This window comes from Acomys russatus, chromosome 24 (genome assembly GCF_903995435.1).
Source record: "Acomys russatus chromosome 24, mAcoRus1.1, whole genome shotgun sequence".
Lineage (NCBI taxonomy): Eukaryota > Metazoa > Chordata > Mammalia > Rodentia > Muridae > Acomys > Acomys russatus.
In genome coordinates, this window is record NC_067160.1 from 28,701,811 (window position 1) to 28,722,931 (window position 21,121).

General features: G+C 41.8%; 1 protein-coding gene across 1 annotated transcript in view; it reads right to left on the reverse strand.

Annotated features, from left to right (window-relative positions):
* The window catches only part of Gpd2 (glycerol-3-phosphate dehydrogenase 2), a 136,813-nt gene that overhangs the window by 75,161 nt on the left and 40,531 nt on the right, over positions 1-21,121 (reverse strand). The window contains exon 3 of the mRNA XM_051166953.1: positions 6,900-7,071. Coding sequence (XP_051022910.1) covers positions 6,900-7,071 — 172 coding nt within the window. The remainder of the gene's footprint in view (positions 1-6,899; positions 7,072-21,121) is intronic.

A 21,121-nucleotide genomic window follows, 5' to 3' on the forward strand; every position in this document is an offset into this window, starting at 1 on the left:
AGCTGGAGGACTAATCAATCAATGTAAGAAGACAAAATGATAAAAATAATACAATAGCTAATGAAAACAGGTTAATCATTTAAAATGTTTCATATGCATTACCATAATCTTGCTGTGCTTAAGAGCCTATAGCCTGTGTACGTTTGTGCATATAATATATATATGCTATTCTTTCATAATATTTTTTCCAATTATAACACACTTAGACTACTTTCTTTGCAATTACAGGTCTACCTGATTTTCTATAACTGACTACATACATCCCTATTTATTAAGCCATCCCCCAATATTTTGCTATCATAAATACTGCTACAAATAAAATTCTGGGGGTTAGGGAGTTAAGTCAGGAAATTCAAGTTCTAACCATAGGAGCCTGAGACCCTGAGTTTGGTGCCCAGGACCCACATAAAAAGCTACATGTGAAGACGTAAATTTGTAATTCCAGCACTCCTACTGTGGCCAAGCATTCATACACATGTACACACAGAGACATCAAAAAGATGAGTACATACATGCATACATGCATACTGTTTTTAAGTAACATAAATTTAGCTAATATGATGTTGCATGCCCATCTTAGAGTAACTCCTGCATTCTTTATTCAAACAAAATTATTTAAAAGACATGGTTGATTCAAAATTAAGAAGAGCACTGCATGGACCAGTAATTCAGCAAATATTTATGCCAAATGCCTCTATGTTGGTGAACTCATGATCTGGGACTACAGTCCCGAAGGGTAAGAAATATGACGACCTACTGTCGGGAAACTACGAACTCAGCAGCGTCGGAAAGCTGAGATTGAAGGAGGGCTCTGCGCTTTGTACAGGAAGTTGTCAAGCTCTTCCTGACTACTTTCTATGGCTAGGGTCCATCTGCTGGGTCACAACCGGATGCAGGAAGATAAATACAGCCCAGACCACACCACCAGAACCAAGGCTTCAGCTAGCTCCACAGATGGTCAAGATCAACACAAGGCAGAAGACTCAGTGACAGGGAAAGTCCCAGATGGATCTGAAAGGCAGTAGCAACTAAGTCTAGAAACAGAACAGAGTAGAAAACTGAATGTTTCCTGATGGATTCAGGGAAAGGAGACATCACTGCAGACAGCTATAAACACATTCATTGGTGAACCCACCAGGCTCCAATGGATAGTCCCATCCAATGGTCACACGGATGGCCCGGATGAAATACAATGGGTCATAAAGAGCAGAACCAAAGTTACAAATCTGGCAAAGAATGAATGAGTGAGCAGGTGGTAGAGGAAGAGGGGTTGATAATGGTGGGAGATGAGAGAGGAAGAAGAGAAAACAACCTCTCCTGCACTGCATGCACTGCACTGCATACACGTGTTAAAATGTCAAACAACTAAGTTCATCAATAATTAAAAGAAGCAAAATCAATCTACACAGAAAGGGGGAAAGAGAAGCAAAATGAAATGGTTAAATGGGGCCAGAGCGATGGCTCAGCAGTTAAGAGCACTTACTGCTCCTCTAGAGGACCCAGGTTCAATTCCCAGCACCCATATGACAGCTAACAACCATCTGTAACTCCAGTTCCAGAGCGTCCAACACCCTCTTCTGACCTCTGCAGGCACCATACCTGTTCAGCTACCTAGCAAGCTTGTAGTCAGTCTGGGCTATATGACTCCTTATCACAAACAAATGAACTACTTGGAACAAACCGTGTTTGATATAGTAAGTATTTTCCAGGCTTCATATGGTCTTACCTTATTATGTATTTATTTTCTTTTCGCTACAGATAAAATTTTTGGTGCTGTTTGGTTTTGTTTGCCGTAGCTAAGACTGGAACCCAGAGCCTTGGCGCATACTAGATTAATGCTTTTTAGCGGTATGCTAAACTTCATGTCAATCTCTAAACTCTTGCGTTTGTTCCACTGTTCTGTTACTTTACCAGAGTATTTTACAGCAGTCACTTTTTCTGCCTATCAATTATAAATCACTTTCAAACATGGCTGCTTCCTTCTACCAACTAACTTTACCTTCATGGTTTGGGATGAAAGGTGTGTGCTAAGGGCGTGTCTGTATTCCAGCCAGAGTAGTGACATTGCTTGATTAAAATCCCTCTACAGTTATTTTTATGTGTATGTCTTTCTGAGTTTATCCACACCATAAGTGTGCAGGAGTCCATGAATGGCACAGAGGCCATCAGATCCTTTGGAGCCACTGAGAATGGAACCCAGGTCCTCTAAAAGAGCAGTAAGTGTTCTTAACTGCTGAGTCATCTCCTGGTCTGTCTCTCCAGCCCTTTGCTTTTAGGTTTTTAAAGCATGGTCTCAAAACCTTGAACTCCTAATCCTTCTGCCACCAGTCATGCCCACCACCACCCCTGGCTCTAATATACATTTTTTGTTTTTTTTTCTAGAGACAGGGTTTCTCTGTCAGCCTTGACTGTCGTGGATTTGCTCTGTAGACCAGGTTGGCCTCAAACTCACAGTGATCCACCTGCCGAGTGCTGGGATTAAAGATGTGCACCATCACACCCAGCCTTCTAATATACATTTTCAAACAAGACAACTACTCAAACACTTCTCCAGTCTTTTCTGCAATTTAAGCAGAAGTATAAAGTTAAATTTTGTAAATTACATTTTAAACCAAAAATATCCTGGGTGGTCCCAGATATACACAGGTAAAAGTCACAAAAATAAATAAATAAATAAATAAATAAATAAATAAATAAATAAAGCCAACGAAACACCTGAGGAAAAGACTGCATGAATCAGAGTCTCCTCCTTTCTGCTTCCTTGGCAGCAAAGCTCCAACTCCAGGGCCTGGGGGCTGTACCTTAGCCCAGGAAATAGCCACAGATGAGTGGAGCAGTGAAGCCATTACTATTGATCCTAGACCTGCAGAAGAATGTGAGCCAAGCCAAACTGCGCATGTTATGTTTATGAAATAATATTGCCAAATGAAAATTGATTCCTGAGAAAATGCAGATGATGAGATTGTAAATAAAGAAGCTTTATAAGGACTCCACAACTCCTCCTCCACAGCCTTTGTTTATCCATTACTGAAATTATATTTGGGCACAGAATTTTATGTAAAAGCTTGTGCAAACATTTCTATAAAAGCCCTTTCCCATTTAGTGGTTTCCCCCCAAAACTTTGATGCCCTGAAAAATCTAATTATTACTGGTAACTTTAAAAGATCACAGTAATTTATTTTTGTCAAATGTGACTAAAGATTAATGGATACAATCAGGAATAATTTGGAAAAAAACATATCAAACACAGAGAAAGCAAAATTTGTTGTTAAGTGAAGCATCAAATATAATAAAAGAGCAAATTCCACGAATGAACAACAACAACAATGGGCAATTCATTAACCAAAGGCCCCACCGTTATTTCACACTTCAGAGGGCCACTGATATAATCAGAAACCACAGTAAGGGGATAAACAGAGACTACCTTCAGCGCCCCTTTATATGCTTTAATTATAAACTCTATGCTCATGCCATCTATAAATAATAAACCTAGAAAAGACATTCAGCCAATTATTCTAAGATGCCAATCAATATGTCACAAAATATTAAATATATATCATTTTATTAGATATCAACTAAAAAAAAAAAAAAACCTCTCACCGAAACTCTACTCATTGTCATTTTCATTGTCACCAGTGTCACTACCCACAATGCCCTGTTCACTACTGAAATGCCTACTTCATCGTTCAAAGGAAAAAACCGTAGCAGTTAAGATCTTCTAGCTCCTGTATGCTCAGAGCTTGTCCATAATGATACTTACCTCATAACAGCAGTGTTTTAGTAGGAGAATCTCTTGTGTATTGTATGGGTGCAACACCTGTCAATTAAAAAAAAACAAAAAAAAAACAAAACAAAACAAAACTCTGTGGCCTATGGCTAAGGCAGAAAATAGCTGGGATATCCAGCAGGCAGAAAGGATTCTGGGATAGAGCCAGGTGCTCGAGATCCCAGCTGGCAAGATGTGAGGAAGATGGACACGTAGTACCTGAGCTCAGGTAACCAACCAGCCACGTGGAAGAGTGTGAATTAGTATGAAGGGGTTATTTTTAGTTATGAGCTAAGTCAGAGAGGAGACTAGCTATATCGCCCAGGTGTTTGTAAAATAATAATTGGGTCTCATGAGTCGTTATTTCTAGGGAGCTATGGAGGCCAGAGGGGGGACCCCTCCCTCCTACAACATCTTTTAAGTAAGGAGGAAAAATGAGTCTGAAAGTATAGTTCAATAGTGATATACTTAGCAGGCCTAAGGCTCCACATTTAGTACCCAGCACACACACACACACACACACACACACACACACACACAATAGCCAGACATGCTGTCACATGCCTGAAATCCAAGCATTTGGGTGTCTGCGTCAGGAAGATCTAAAGTTTGAGGTCAAGCTGGTTGACCCCATAAACAAGTATGTGGAAAGTGACTCATCGTCAACTTGTCGTCTGCATGCATGTGCATACACGCGCACGCAAATCACACACAAATGTACACATTCATACAACACGCACAAAAGAAGCAAATAGAGAAACTTCAGCCACTTAGTGAAAATAAGTAAAACAGCATTTCCCGTTAACAAGAATGAATGTAATACATGAAAACACTATACACAAAGCCATGCGGTACACGGAAACACTGCTCAATGGACTGGTATCTCAAAGAAGCACTCTCTAGAAGAAGGGCTGCAATTGGTCTTGTCTGTGTTTTTAAATAGACAGAGAAAGTAGACAAAAGAGACTGGGTGACTTTTCAAAAGAAGAAAATAAGAAGCCTGTGGTGGCTGTTTCATTTGAACTCCTTCACGGTCCTCCAGGCAAGCTGGCTTTCCAGCTGCTCCTGTCAGCCACCCTGCCTTCTTCAGCTCCAGACCTGTCTTCGAACAACTTCCTCTGCTTCTATGGAATCCTTTCTCATTTTCTCCATTTAGTATTGGTATCTGGTCAATGTTCAGTTGTGAACTCTAGTCTACCATCTATTTTCTCTGTTTCTTGGTAATACTAGGTGTGCATACTTTCATACTCACACACACACAAACACACACACACACACACACACACACACACACACACACACACACACACACACACACATCTCCATCCTGTCTCTCCCCCATGGATAACAATCTGTACTTTCCAGCTTTGAAAAAGAACCCCCTTCCCCTATTGCCTTGTCTCTAAGGCAGTGGCTATGTTTTCAGCAGTGAAGTCTCTTCCTCCTGACACATCCGTGGGACATCACACAGTGCTGTCTGCTCTAGATCAATTCTTTCTTCTGTTTTGGACTCTCTTGCCCGTTTCTGTCCCTGGGAAAGGAGCTTCATGTCCCTTTGCAAACTAGGGCGCACCTGGGCCAGCCCCTTCCTCATCTCTCCCCGGGAACGGTCTGCCCCTTCTCTTCTTTCATGACTCGCATATGAAGCTTCTGACCTGCACTGAATTGTTCCTCCTCTCTTCACAAAAGAAAAACAGAGAAAAGGAAAAAGAAATCTCTCAGCAGCTGGCCCTCTTGATCTGACGTCTCCACAGCATTTGTCTCTCTGTGTCTGCAGAGAGCCTGTGGCCACTCTCTACTCCTTCCAAGTTAGCAACCCTTTCTTCAACTCTGGGATCTCAAGAGGCCTGATCAGGAAATTAAAGCCTTCGCCTGCCATACCTCCTGCCTCGCCAGCTCTTCCCTCACAATCTTTCTTGCTGGCCCCTCTGCTCTGGGTTAAAGCCCCTACTCCCCCCCTCATGCACTAATTCGATGCAGTTCTGCCTGCATATTTCTTCAGGCCAGATCCCTCTCGGGAAGCAATATTTGACTATTAAACTGTTACATGTGCCAGTAGCTTTTCTGCTCCTGATCACTGTCGATGAGAATAACCATGCCTAGACAGGAGGTGGTGGCCCACGCCTATGACCCCAGCACTCAGTAGGCAGAGGCAGGCGGATTTCTGTGAGTGCAAGGCCAACCTGGTCTATAAAGCGAATTCCAGGACTTCCAGAACTGTTACACAGAGAAACCCTATCTCAAACACACACATACACACACACGCGCACACACACACACACACACACACACACACACACACACAACCACTTGTATATTGATAATGCCTCTGACCATACTGAAAGATACACATTCTCTATAATGTGATTATGCACAAAAGCTCCCCCAAAGGCTGTGGCTATAGATCACCTTTGCATTTTCCTTTAGTACCTTGCATGTAACTATGCACGCAATAAGCACTCCAAACAATTGCAAAACTAAAATTAAAAGAATGATTATGTAGTTTTTGTACGAATTGGGAAAATAACTGAAGATAGGGAAAAAAAAGAGTTTCCTGACTGACTCTTACCAGACAAAGGATTTTCTTTGGCACAGAAAGTTGTCACCTAGTAGATATTAATTCCTTTGAATAAAGCAGTCCCCTTTCCACTCTCCTTCCCAGGCTGGCCAGAAAGCTAAGCTCAACTTGCCTTGTGATAACTGGAAACTGCTTTTCCCACCTGCGCGTATAACCTTGCTCAAATTATACACTGTGGTTGAAGACATGAAATTTTATGAAAACAGGGGTCAGTGTGGTAACAAGAGTAGATTCTGGTGTGTCTATATTTTAAATTTACCATGATTCAGAGTAAACAGAAAAACACTTAGGTTATGAGATTTGCACGACTAAATTTTCAGGAATAAAGTTTTATGTTGAAATAAACCTGCTGAAATAAAATATTTATTTATAGTGATATTTAATTTTTAAAACTGTTGCTGGGTGCCTAGATTCTGAAAACTGTAAGAGTGTTTCACAAAGTCGGGACCATTTGGGACCAGCAAGGGACCAGTGAGGTCCTGGGCACAACACCATCTGCATTCACAATGAGGAGGGAAGACACAGTGTTCTCCTATGTCACCCATGAGGACTCACCTCTGGTGACGGCATCCAGTGCGCAGCCACTTCCTGTAGCTCCTCCTCCAATAACGAGGACGTCAAATTCTGACGTGTTCTGCAAAGTCATGAGCTGAGCTTCTCTGGAAGGAGGCTCCCTGTTCACAGGCTCTGTGAGGTAGTCTGCTGCTTCCACGTAAGCCAGGCTCACCTGAAGGACAGCAGACAGACGGCTTCAGGTCAAGCATCGCCAATGTCAACTTAGCAAAGTGTACAGTCGATCGACTATGGAGAAATTCCCACTGCTAGCCCCACGGCACACATGCAGTCACCGGAGCAGCTATGTTGGAGTAGGCTTTATTACTTCATGTAGGTCCCAGCTACTTACCCACAGAACACCTGGTTTCAAATCCAATATCACAATTGTTTGTTAGAATTTTATGTATAGCAAAGTTAAATTGTTTCTAACACCATGCAGCAATTCCCAAACTCTCTATCTAAACCAATTTGAGAAATCAGAAGGAAATATCTTACCCAATAGCATCAAACCATTCAGATAAGATTTAAAATTATAGATATCACATGAAAGGGGAAAATAACACTTTATAACCATTGTGCATTTTCTTAAAAGTATATATTTAGTATTCAATTCTCATGAGAGAAATACACGGTTTTGTGGTCTGTCAGTATAAATCAATGTAATCAAAAACATCTGCTTAGTGGAAGTTAGCATCTTGTTTAGATAAATCTACTAGGCTCAATGGGAATGGTATTTTTCAAAGATTTTATTTAGTAAGAGGCTCGTCCCCCATCTAATTTGTAAAGTTAAAGATAAAGAGTTCCTATATTTATGGTACATTATTTATATTGTTGAAAACTTAGTAGAAATATAATTAAAGTTAGGCATAATCACCCTAAATTTCTTGGTTCTTTAATAGCATAACTCAGCAGCCCAAATCAGAAATTCTTGTGCTTCCTGCCCCCCCCCAAAAAAAAAGGCCTAGTATGTGTAAGACTCTTCAATTTATACCCCGGAAACCACAAACAACAAGGATTGAGCCATTGTGCTGACCCAGATCTATGACTCCAACACTCAGGAGACTGACGCAGGAGGCCATCCTAGGCTTAAGAGTGAGTGCTAGATCCAGCCTGCACTGCATGGGTGACAACTTGGTTTTTTTTGTTTTTTAATGTATAAAGCCCGGGCACAGTGTCACACATCTGTAATCCCAGCACTCTGGGAGGCAGACGCAGGTGGATCTCTGTAAGTTTGAGGCCAGCTGATCTACAAAGTGAGTCCAGAACAGCCAAGGCTACCCAGAGAAATTTTGTTTCAAAAAACCAAAAAAGAAAAAAGAAAGAAAGAAAGAAAGAAAAGAAAAGTTAACATATGCATATTATATATACACACACACTCAAGAAGAGGAGCTCTCAGGTTTTCTGAGACAGGGTCTATTCATGCATTACAAGATGGCTTGGAATTCTTTATGCAGCCTGGATTGTCCCAAACTGGCTAGGGCTTACAGGTGTTCACCAGCATATCCAGCCGTGGTCGCTGCTCTTAAAATGGAGATTATTCTGTTCATTCAAGATAAGGAATTTTTTTTTCAATTCAGATAAAATAAAACAAAACTACTCCCTATAGTTAGACTAATTATTATCAAGCCAGTTGTATTTCTATGAAAATAAAGCCAGAAGTCTAGACAAAATATTAAGAGAACCCTGTCTTGGGCCACAAGGACCCCACTTGAGTCTCTGCACCCCAGTTTTGGAAGCTTGACAAGCTGAGCGCAATCCCCAGGATATACATCAAGAGGAGAGAACAGACTCCAACAATTTGTTCTTTGATCTCCATACTCACAACATGGTGTGTTAATTTGTAAGTTATTAGTTCAAATGCCAAAAAGCCCATTCTGCATGGAACTTCTCCTATTCATGTAGTAATAACTAATTTCTCATGTAACAAGCCAAATAAAAGAAACTGCTATGTTCCATGAAACACTGGGCTCTTCTAGCTATGGTCTTCCTCTTCCTGACCTAATGCGAAGAAAAATAGAATACATGGAAAGATAGTACACACACATACACACACACACACACACACACACACGTGTACACGTGCATATGAACGCACGCACACACCTAACACAGTTAGAGAAAAAGCAAATGCCAAAATGGAGGGGGGGCAAGCTATGACCACTGGGGGGTGGGGGTGGGAGGAGAACTGCACCATGACAGATGGGAACAACTTGGACATGGGACTGACAAGTGACTAAACCGCCAGAGCGTTTTCACACATCAACAGAATTGCTGACATTTTCTGCCTCATAAGTTTTCTAGAAATAGTTGAGAAATAAGTTTAAAGACCATGTTATGGTATAGTTCATTAGAACTTGTTAATTCTAAAAACTCGCTAGTCTGTTCTCAGCACGAAGACCGAACTAGAGCTTCCCCTTAAGCAAGTAGGCGAGCTGTGAGGAGCACAAGGTGCTCCCATTCACTACATGGTTCTGTCAGTTTCCTGACCTTTTGTGGGAATAGTCTTAGCCTGTCCTATCTTAATATTCAAAACCTCTTTCATCTTGGTATGGTAATTGCATACCTGTTATTTCAGTCCCCAAGACGCAGGGGGGCAGGAAGATTACAAGCTCAAGGCCAGCCAGGACTACAAGGCAAGACCTTGGCCAAAACAGCAACTTCTCCATATATGGAATATATGTTTCCAACATCTACCCTAAAAAAATCCTGAAAGATTCCTAAGCCCCTGAATTAACCAGCTTTATTATTTATCCCCTAAACTCACTATTATCCAGATTTTCACATGCACACCACTACCTGCCTCATCACGAGACACCTGTGCCCACAAGACTACTACATCTATTCACATATAACCGACTGTTCCAGGCAACTTATTTTTCTCCTGCTTTTTGTACCCTCCTTTGTTAGTTTCCTTTGAATAGCACTCAACTACCCAACGGAAATGAATGCGTGACATGCCTTAGTGGCGTGTCCTACTCACTCTCCTCAGATGGCTATGAACTTTCTGGAGAATCTCAGGTAACCCATTCATCCGGAACTCTTCATTGCACGGCGATTTTTAATTTCGGAGGGCCCGATACCAAACTGGTTAATTAATTAGCACTTGTAGTTGGTAGTTGGATGTCACATGTATGTCCCAATATTGGTCTCATGGCTTTACCCCCCCCCAAATGGCCAGCACTCACATTCCTTGATAATTACCCTTGTGAGAGGAAAGCCTGTGTCCACACTGAAACCCATTAGTAGAGGTTCACAGTGACTATTTGTAACTATGTCAAAGCAAGGGGGTGAGGAGGGGGAGCCTCAAAGTCCTTCACCTGGTGTTTTAGTGACTTTTCCAGTTGCTATGATAAAAATACTCTGACATAGCTTAAAAGGAGGACTTTATTTTGGCTCACCATTTGAAAGTACAGTCTAAGGCAAGGATCAGGATTTTGATGTAGCTGGTCCCATAGCATGCAAACTCAGGAAGCTGAGAGTGATGAACGCTTGTGCTAGGCTCTTCTGCCTCTATTAACCTAATGAAGGCAATCCCCCATTGGCCCATCTCTGAGGGTTTCTAGATCCCTTGACAACTGAGATAAACCACCATACCTTGTGAGTGTCTAAACTGTGGTATACCTCTGAAATGAAATAATAATCAGTGATTTTTACAAAGAACTAGTGATGAAGAGAGGACATGAACCTCAAATGCATTTTTCCAAATCAGAATGCAAATTAAAGTCTGAGCCCACATTCTACTGGGACACAGGGATACCCAATCAATACACGCATGAGTACCCATGACCAAATGCAGACTTGAGTGGTTACCATGTGATTCTGTGCCCTACAGGCCTGAAAACAATGACTTGCCCCACAAAGGAGAAACCAACCAATCCTGTGCTAAGCAAAAGAAGCCACAATTTATATAGAATTTTGACCATTCTATATAAAAAATGTTCGGTGAAAAAACAAACAAGCAAACAAACAAAACAGGCCAATGATCACAGGCCCAGAGGAAACACCAACTACAGAAGGTACAAGGAACACACTGCAGGTGACAATAACTTGACTGTGGCCATAATTACATAACTGAGGGTGTTATAAAGAGTTGATTTCACTACATTTACGCTGTTCCCCCAATTATACCTCAATAAAATTGACTTAAAAATAACCAGCTGTGGATAGAGCATGTATATACTAGGCAGTTTTATAAGTGTCTGGTTTTGGTTTTTGTTTTTTTCGGCTCATTGAATCTCCACAGTGAACCTGAGTCAGGTGCGTGATGCTGTCCACTTAGAAAGCCAGAACTCAGGTACAGAGGTGGGCTGCTCTATAAATGTGTGTCCAGTTCACAGCATAACTGGGAATTGAAGCAACACAGCCTGACAACAGAGATCAAGTCCTATACACTATACTGCATAGACTGTACAACAGAATGAAACAAAACTACTGGGAAGATACAGAGAGCTTTTACTATGGGGAGGGGGTACTGATTACTGCAGAACTTGCACACTGAAGAGTTCCTCCAATTTAAATATATATTTATAAACACACACAGTACTATTGAAGACGATTTATTTCATTTCTGACGGTACTTTAAAATAACATTTTATTTTTGTTTATTTCTTTCAAAAAAGCTGGAAAGTGTTGCAACTGAGAAGCTAAGCGCCACACTTATTTTAGAGGCAGTAAACACAGCCTAAGGCCCTACTCAGAATTATGACAGGAGAAAGACTCATTTTGGCTTCATATGGCTTTGAGTAACAAAAACACATCTGCACTCTACCTTCTCTAGAATATGATGATTTCAGGGAAATAAAGAAGGGAGGGTAAAAAAAAAGAAACTTGAGATAATAAAACAGTAGTGATAAGTAATGGCACACGTTCAGAAAAGGGACATTGTGCTACACTCCCCTCAGATCTGTCCTCTCCTGGGTCTCCCTTTTCTAAGCCTGACAATTTGATTAGACAGGACTCTGGGAGGTGAGCTCTGCTGAAGGATGGATCCAAAATTTCCTAAACTGCTGCCCAACAGACCAAAAGCTCATGAGATAGATAGGCAGATGCTGGACTCAGCACCACTCACTCAACAATTGACTATATTGAGGAGTCCGTCGAACATTCGAGAGACTAGGAGACAAAAGGATAAGGTGGCAATTATGTTACTCACAGGGTTTTTAAGGAAGAGAAAAAGGCTAAAAGGCACAGGGGACAGTGTGTGTGTGTGTGTGTGTGTGTGTGTATCCGTGCGCATGTGTGTATGTGTGCCTGTGTGTGTGTATGTATGTGTGTGTGTGCACATGTGCACACACACGTGTAAAGCTAAGTAAGACAGCACAGTGCTCACCTGGCATGCACAAAACCCTTGGGTATAGAATTCAATTTCCAATACTACATCAAACAAGTAGGGTAGCACATGCCTATAATCCCAACACTCAATTGCTAGAGGCAAGAGAATTAGGAGTGAGCTACACAGAGAGTTCAGGACCAGCTTACCTATACTGGAAGGAAGAAGGGAGGCAGGAAGGGAAGGGAAGGATGGAAAGAGGAAGGGAGGGAGGGAGGAACAGTTATAGAAGGCATCTTGTATATCCTGGCCAAGCTTCCATAGAAAGGCCAGCTAAATCAAGTCATGAGTAGTGGACTTCAGCTGGCTAGGAGAGACTAGGAAAGGAAGAAGAAACAGCATGTGTTCAGCCTAGAATACACACAAGTCTGCTCTTTCCTGTCGGCATATTACTCTCTTAAAAATGTGGCTTACATAGCCAGCTTTAAAAACTGCTCAGTTTTACATAAATCTCAAGACTCCAAACTGAGATTAACCTATGAAAACGTGAGCATCAGCAGCTGTGGTCTGTAGGCAGGGCAGGACTTGCGAGCCCCAGGACACTCTCACTGGCGACAGTTTAATTTCGCCAGTGGATCCCAGAGAGGCATGTAAATTTGCTGCCCCAGGCCAAAAGTCAGAAACAAGGCCAGCACTACCAGATTCAGGATTAGCTACCTAACATCACCACTAAAACCAAAGGCCTGTAGTCCCATCTACTGGGGAGGCAGAAGGATGGAAAGTTCAAGGTCACCGTGGGCAGCTTATAGAGAGACCCTGTCTTAAAAAAGGAACTCGGGGCTGTAACTCAATGGTTAAGGTCTTGGCTAGCATGTATAACACCCTAGGTTCAATACCCAGGACCACAAGGAAAAATAAAATAAAATTCCTCCAGCATTGTGACAGACACACACACGGGGTATGGAAAAACTCTTCAGCAGGTTAAGAACAAGCATTAAGTGGCTCAAATTTCCTGGAATCTCCAGATGCAGGGGAATCGGTCTGACTCTGGCTTCTGAGGGCACCTGGATTTATGTGTCCATAGACATACTCTGACACATAATTAAAAATATGTGTATCGCCTCTTTAAAAAGAGACAAACTTGCATCTACATAGCATTGGAAGCCAAATTCTTAACCTGCAGTTAGCAAAGGAGCATTTCCCCTGAACAGGATTCAGAATGAGATCAGCTTTACCATGTCTGAGCACTATTAGACTTGCAAATTAAAAAAAAAAAAAAAATTCCTAGACATTTGCAACTTCGGGTGAGACCGAAAACAAGATCTAATAATTAGTGTCTATTTCTGAAAGAAGTGCATATTTAAAGACCACAGGCAATTAACAGCCAGGTTGTCCTGTAATCATGTACAGTAATAATTGGAGTACAAAGTAGGTTTCATGCAAATCACTTCAGACTGCAACAATCACTCTCACTCGCCCATATTATGCCATTCAATCAATGAATGAGTTACAATAAAGGGAAATTGCTTCCTGTTTTGTTGTCACTGGAAAAGACTAACTGTCTCTGTGTGGCAAAAAAGTGACAAGCAAATTCACTTGGTTCATCTTCAGATGTCTGAATGATCTTCACTTCCTGGATCCTCTTGTGACTCAATTTGATGAGCTTCCTTGGGTTTACATGACAGTAAGCAACACGTGTCAGTGTAAGTGACTCAGGCTTACTCCATAGCCAGTTAATACACGGTAACTCTCATTTCCACAGAAAACCAGTCAAGTCTGTTGCCATACCTTAAATGGTCTTTGAACACATGAATACAAGCAGTTTCCAGCACAACTGACTAAGTCGACGTGACTTCTTCCTCCTCTGCTTCTGTCAAGCTAGGTTGTGGCAGCATAAGGAGTGACATACAAGCTCTCTGTGTGCCCAGAAGGTGCTGTAGAGCCAGCCCATGGCTGTGATTCCTCTGAGATGTGCACAGCCCCCTCTGCAATCAGAATATACCCCCAAACAATCAAGTACCAAACTCTGGGCTAGTAAAGCTGAGTTCACACAAATCCAGTCTGCAGCAACTGTCACTATCCCCCATAGTATGCAATTTAATCCATGGGATGTTAGATTCAAGAGAAACTTCTGGAAAATGAAAAAGCCTTGGCTCCATCGAAACTATTCAAACAAATTAAGATCATAAGTGACTAAACAAACTGAGGGTTTGAGGATGTTACCTATTGGTTTCTAATAAGTAATCTATTTTCTTATTTTTAATAGAATGTATTATTATTGCTATTTGTGTGTGTGTGTGTGTGTTCATGTGTGTACATGTCATAGCACGCAAATGGGGGCCAGAGGATAACTTTGAGAGTCTATTATCTTCTTCCTCTGTGGGTTCCAGAGATTAAACTCAAGTCATCAAAACGTCATGGTGTGATAGCTTACCTACTGAGCCATCTCACTAGCCCCAAATGTGTATTTTTAAATATATAATACAATAAATGTTTGGATGTCTCAGAGTGACTTGTATCCCAAATCTAATGTCTTGCTTGAAATCAGACCATCTAGAGGCTGAAGAGATCGCTCGGCAGTACAGAGCACTGGCTGCTCTTGCCGAGGACCTGGATTCTCAGCATGCACATGGCTGCTGAACACAGCCTGTAACTCCACTTCCAAGGGATGTGATCCCCTCCCTTGGCCCCCTCCTCCACCAAGTAGTCACAAGGTACACATACACACATGTAGGCACTCACATACTCATATAAACTAAATATCTTTTAAAACAAAAACAAAAAACAAACGTGGAGGGTCTAGAACACACACCTGAGGTTGAAGAAAACAGAGAGAGGTAAGAAAAACGAGATTTGACTCTTAACTGACCAGCAGCTGCTAGCCCACTGCATCTTCTTTTTTACTCTTCTCTCATATATTACATCCCTCCCTCTGTTCTACCTCTAGTCTCTCCCGCCCACCTCCTCTCTCCCCCAGATCCAGCTGCCCTGACCCCACCACCCCTCAGAAAAGAGTGGAGGCATCTTTTTACATATTTTCCCTTTTCCTTCTTTGCTTTCTTTCTTTTTTTTTTTTTTTTTTCTCTTGTTTTTTTTTTTTCTTTTCTTAAATGTAAGCTGGAATGGCAGCACATGCCTTTAGTCCCAGCACTACAAAGTGAATTCTAGGAAAGCCAAGGCTATTACACAAAGAAGACCTGTCTCACCAAAAAAAAAAAAAAAAAGTCTCTACAACAGAACTTCACCCTCAACCTCAGGAGGTATTCTTTGACCTGAAAAGAAACTAACTTTATTTTTTGGCCATGTAATTGAGACTTAAAATCTGATTTCTTTTTTTTTTTTTTTTTTTTTTAATTTTTTAAAATTTATTTATTTATTTATTCATTTTACATGCCTATCTTAAGTCCCCTTCCTCCTGGTCCCACCTTCTCTCTCTCTCTCTCTCTTTTTTTTTTTTTTAATTAATTTATTCTTGTTACATCTCAATGTTTTTATCCCATCCCTTGTATCCTCCCCTTCCTCCCCCCCCCCCCTTTTCCCATTATTTCCCTCCCTTATGACTGTTCCTGAGGGGGATTATCTCCCCCTGTATATTCTCATAGGGTATCAAGTCGGAAATGCAAATCAAAACAACTCTGAGATTCCATCTTACACCCATCAGAATGGCTAAGATCAAAAACTCAAGCGACACCACATGTTGGCGAGGATGTGGGGAGAGAGGAACACTCCTTCATTGCTGGTGGGAATGCAAACTAGTACAGCCACTTTGGAAATCTATCTGGTGCTATCTCAGAAAAATGAGAATAGGGCTTCCTCAAGACCCAACTATTCCACTCCTTGGAATATACCCAGAAAACCTGATTTCTTTTGACTCCAAATCAAATGACCTCAGCTCTGCCTGATCTTTGTTCCCCAGATCAGCCAACCACTTTGTCAAAAGGAATGTAGAATTGTTTGTTTAGAGATTTGTTGCTGCTTGTTTGTTTTTGCTTTGAGACAATGTCTCTATTGCATAGCTCTGGCTGTCCTGAAACTCCCTTTGGTAGACCAGGCTGGCCTCAAAGTCCCAGAGATCAGCCCGCCTCTGCCTCCCGACTGCTGAGATTAAAGGTGTGCGCCCCCACACGCCCTCTACACAGCAGAATTTTCAATGCAAGTAGTGAAGTCTAGAAATCCGAGGTCATCTACATAGCTTGCAGCCAGCCATGCTGGCTAGCCACCAAGGGCCAGGCGTTTAGGAAGCAGCCCTTGGCCTTAAAAGTCTCCCTAAGGCAGTAAACTGGAACTGAATGAAGTAGTGCTCACTGGTCTCAAATGACTACTATACTGACCCACTGAGTCAGGGACCAGCCTACTCCACTGGAACCTTCTGATCAAAACAGTTGATGCTCAGACCTGAGATGCATACTCTCCTCTCTGGGGAGACTTCATCAGCAGGAAAGCTGTGGAGAAGCTCCTCTCATTTGTTCATGCTATCAAACAATCAGACCTTGGAAAGTTTTTGTTGAAAAATCTCAGACTACAGAATAAGGTAAAACTGTCTCCACCTAACTTGAAGTGTCTTTTATTCTAAACTTAAGGACAGGGTGGGGGTGGGGTGCACTTAGAGAAAAGTTCCAAAACACAAATATGTAACTATGAAGCCGGGAAGATGGAAAAGGAGACAGAAGCTAAAGGGCTCTCCTAGGGCATTTATAGAAAGTTTCCTCCGTCCCACAATCTCCCTAAAAAGTTTCTTTAAAAGGCCTTAAAATGAATAAGTGGTTGAAAATGAAATGCAAAGTCAAATCAACGTGAATGTCAGTGCTGCTCAGTTAGCGACAGCCTAGCAGCTCACCAGCTGTCAGAGCTAATCCTAGCTCCACCGTTGACTCGCAGGCTGACCTATAGAAGTACAGCTAACCTCGCTGATTCTATATGCCAGCAACAAAATGGCATCCCAAACTCCTCGAAGGCCCCATGTGAGCTAAAACTCCAAGTTGCTGCCGGGCCCCACTTTTGAGGGCTAAGTGTTAAACAAAAACCAAAATTAGATAGAAGCTGATAAGCTGCTCTTCAAAGAACATTCCCAGCTCTGTCTGCATAATTTCAGTGCTTTGATGAAGTATGTCTCATAAGAAACAGTTAACCATAGAGAGTGGTTAAGAATAGTTTCAACTGGCCTTATCTAAAATACAGAGTATTCCGAATCCTCAGCAAGCTTCAGATACCAGGCACACTCCCAACACTCTTGGTTGTATTTCTAGGAGAAAACAGGCTTTCCAGGAATCTATGCAAAGAGTTCTAAATAAGAGAGGCAAGTGAATGATGAATGTCTTTGGTTTAAGCCCTAACAATAAAACTCTCATCATAAGAAACAGCTCATTAGTCAGCTAGATTAAAAATGACATTCAGGACACATGTAATGGCTGGATGCTTAACAACATGATTCTCTTCTTCCAGAGAAATGGGGCTGCAGGCAGCATAGCCCTACACGTAACAAGCCCCTGAACCACAGGGAGAAATGGGTCCCCCACCTCCCCATACTGAATGGGGAAGCATTTGTCCACTATAAGCAATGAGTTTGGAGTTTGTTCATCAGTGACTGGCTCCCATATTCGAGCAACTCACTATGGGATTAGCGGCCAACCGCAAGGGGGCTGGAGGGATGACTCAGCAGCTACAAGCACTTCTTCCTCTTGCAAAGGAGCCAGATTCAGTTCCCAGCATCCTCACAGCTACTTACATACAACCTGTAAATTCAGTTCTGAGGGATCCAGCTCCCTCTTCAGGCCACTATGGACACTGAGCATGTGTGTAACGCAGGCAAAACACTCATACACACAAGATAAAATATTTTAAGAAATACAACTGTAAAGGCTGTTTGGCAACCAAAGATTCAACTCACCTACTTTATATACCATTCATCACTTTGAAACTTTCCCTAGTGTATGGCGCCTCATCCTTTGTAGAATAATATAAGACACACACACACACACACACACACACACACACACACACACACACCCCAGCTTAAAAAGAAAGAAATCACTGTATGTGACAACCTTGATTCCCCTATTGGATATTATGATAAGATGATATGCCAGATTCAGAAAACATAAGCCTACATGATCTCATGTGTGGACTGTAAAATAGTGAAACACACAGAAGCTGAGAACAGTGGCTCACAGGACCCTGAACTGTAACCCAGGGACACAACAGTCCAGTTTAGCTCAAAGAAAATAAAATAACAAAATTGATTAGGAAGATCTGTGTTATTTGTTGAGTTTAAGTTTTGCTGTTGTCTGGGTTTTATGCTGTTGTTGTTTTTGTGTTTTTGGTCTTGCCATTGTTTGGTTTGCTGTGGTATCTCATGTAGCCTAGGTTAGCCGCCTACAGTGTAGGCAAGGCTCACCTTGAACTTCTGATCATTTTTTTTTTCCTCTATTATTATCCTCAGCTTGGAAAAAAATTTGTTTTTTACCTTTCTATAACAAGACTTTTAAAAAGAAAGGCTGCTTGCAAACCTACAAGTGGAAGAATGTTTACCTGGGGAGAACAGACAAGTGTGGGTACAAGTTCAAGGCCATTTAGCAAGTAAACAAATGTGGCACATGAGCGAATATTCTGGTTGATTCCAGACCCCAAACACGCAAAGATTAGAAAGCTTTTCCCATTCAAGCTAAATTCCCAATGATGTTGGGAGTACTTAAAAAGCAGAATGATATTCAAGGGCACTCACCATAGGACAGCAAAAAGGCGCAGCTTTCTAACTTAAATGTTGCCAGAAATCCACCTAATGCTTTCATTTCACTCACTTCTCTATTATTAACAAAGGCAAAAGTATGTAAATCAAACCAGTTATTTTTCAAGAAATTCACTACTCCATCTTCTTATGCCTAAAAAAATCTATTTATGGTCCAAATGTAAGATTCCAACATTGGTGATGGGGGAGGGGTGGGAGAGGAATTGCATATGAATCTAAAGACCTGTTGTGTGCCAGACCACAGGCCTTCTTGGCCAGATTTAACTGAGAGCTTTGCAGGGGGTAGGTGGGGGGTGAGGGGGGCGGGGGTGGAGGAGTCTAGGAGGAAAGGGTCCTTACCCTTATTTTATGAAAACTCAAAGTCTCAAAATTTTCATACCCTGTGCACTCCAACAAGTTCACCAAAACACAGCTACACTTGAAAGGTGAACTAACACAAAGCTATCACCAGTCTTTGTACGTATTGCTCTTGGGGGGAGGGGGTGGTAGTTGCCAGGGCATAAGGAGTACATATTCCAGACCAGACAGGGCTACAGAATGAGACACGGTTTCAAAAGGAAAAGAAAAATAAATAAATACTTATTTTAACTAGAGTTGATCATTTTATTTTTGTTGTTTCTCTTAATCTTGTCTTTTGCTACTGACAAAAGAAAGGGGGGAAATCCCTTTGTGTCTATTCTACTTTTCACAACTTTACAAATAGCTTACTGAAAGGAAAAAAACTGAAATATAAGCTAAAACAGTGCTTTCAACATCTTTGTGGACTTTAATTACCCATGCATGCCTTCACTCTGCAGACATGTAAGAAATATACTACTGCTACAACTCATTGTGTTGCAGGGAGAAAAAAACGAGGTTAAAACTCAGGAAAACTGCCAACAATCGCTAAGCTGCTAAAACAGAAGTTGGGGGGGGGAAGGGGGGATGAGGGGTGGGGGGGGGGGGGGGATGAAGGGATGCTGCATGAGGCTGCAAGGATTGCTCCACACAGCAGAATCACCCTGTGCCCTGATCTCCTTATAAGACCACTCCTCAGACTAAACACAATCCCAATTCCCTAAATCCACTTCCTGATTTATGCTTGATGCAAGGAAGGGTGGGGGGAGAAAGGAAGAAAGAAAGAAAAAAAAAAACACACAGAAAAGAACGAAGGAAAAAGAAAGACACAGACAGACAGACAGACAGACAGAGGAAAGAGAAATCTATTTCACCTCTGGGTGAGCTCACAAAACCCACTGCAACTCCAGAGCGGATAATGGAAAGAACAGTCACCCAAGAGGCGCCCCTCACAACTAAACAGATCTGTTACATCAGCCACAGGTTGGTTAGGCAGAAGACCACATCATCACATCAGTTTTTCCAGTTACTATCTTAATGGTGTGAAATAAATGATAAGTTAATTATTTTCTCTGAAAGAAAGAAAGAAAAGGAAAAGAAAAAAAAAAAACTTTGTCCAGACATGAAAAGAGGCTAGAAGGTTAAATTCTCACCCCTCAGCCTCTTCCGATGCATTCTCCCTTCTCCTGGCCACCTGCCTTCTCCGTAGTTGCCTGGGGAGTGCCCTACAGGCCTGACTGCAACACCCTCCATTTCTGTTGCTCATGAACCGCCTCTGGAAGTGCTCCCTGGTTCCCTCTCTCCTAGACTCACTCACCCCTTTCAACCCCCTCTCCTCCACTGAGAGCAGCTAGACAAAGGAGACTCTCCCAGAAGAGGTCACTTCCTTTCTGTCCAGCGTTAGACTGGGTGAGATGTCATCTAAGGCCTTTTCAACTAAAAGTTTATCATTAAACCCACTTGTACCAAATAATGAATCACTATCTGCTTGTTCCCAAAAATTTACACACGGATGGAATGTAGTAGGACAATGCTTGTCCAGCATGTGTGAGGCGCTGGGATTGATCCCAAGTACTCCAACAACAACAAAGATTAACTTTAAGAAAGAAAGAAGAGAGGTAAATTGTAAATAGTGCTTAACGAGGTGGATACTACCGGTAGCAGCAGAGGAAGAACCATTACACGGACAGGTTCCCTAGGATGATATCACTATGTCCAGGTTTTTCTTTTTTCTTTCTTTCTTTCTTTCTTTCTTTGGTTTTTTGTTTGTTTGTTTGTTTTTGAGACAGGGTTTCTCTGTGTAGCCTTGGTTGTCCTAGACTCACTTTGTAGACCAGGCTGGCCTCGAACTCAGGGATCCGCCTGCCTCTG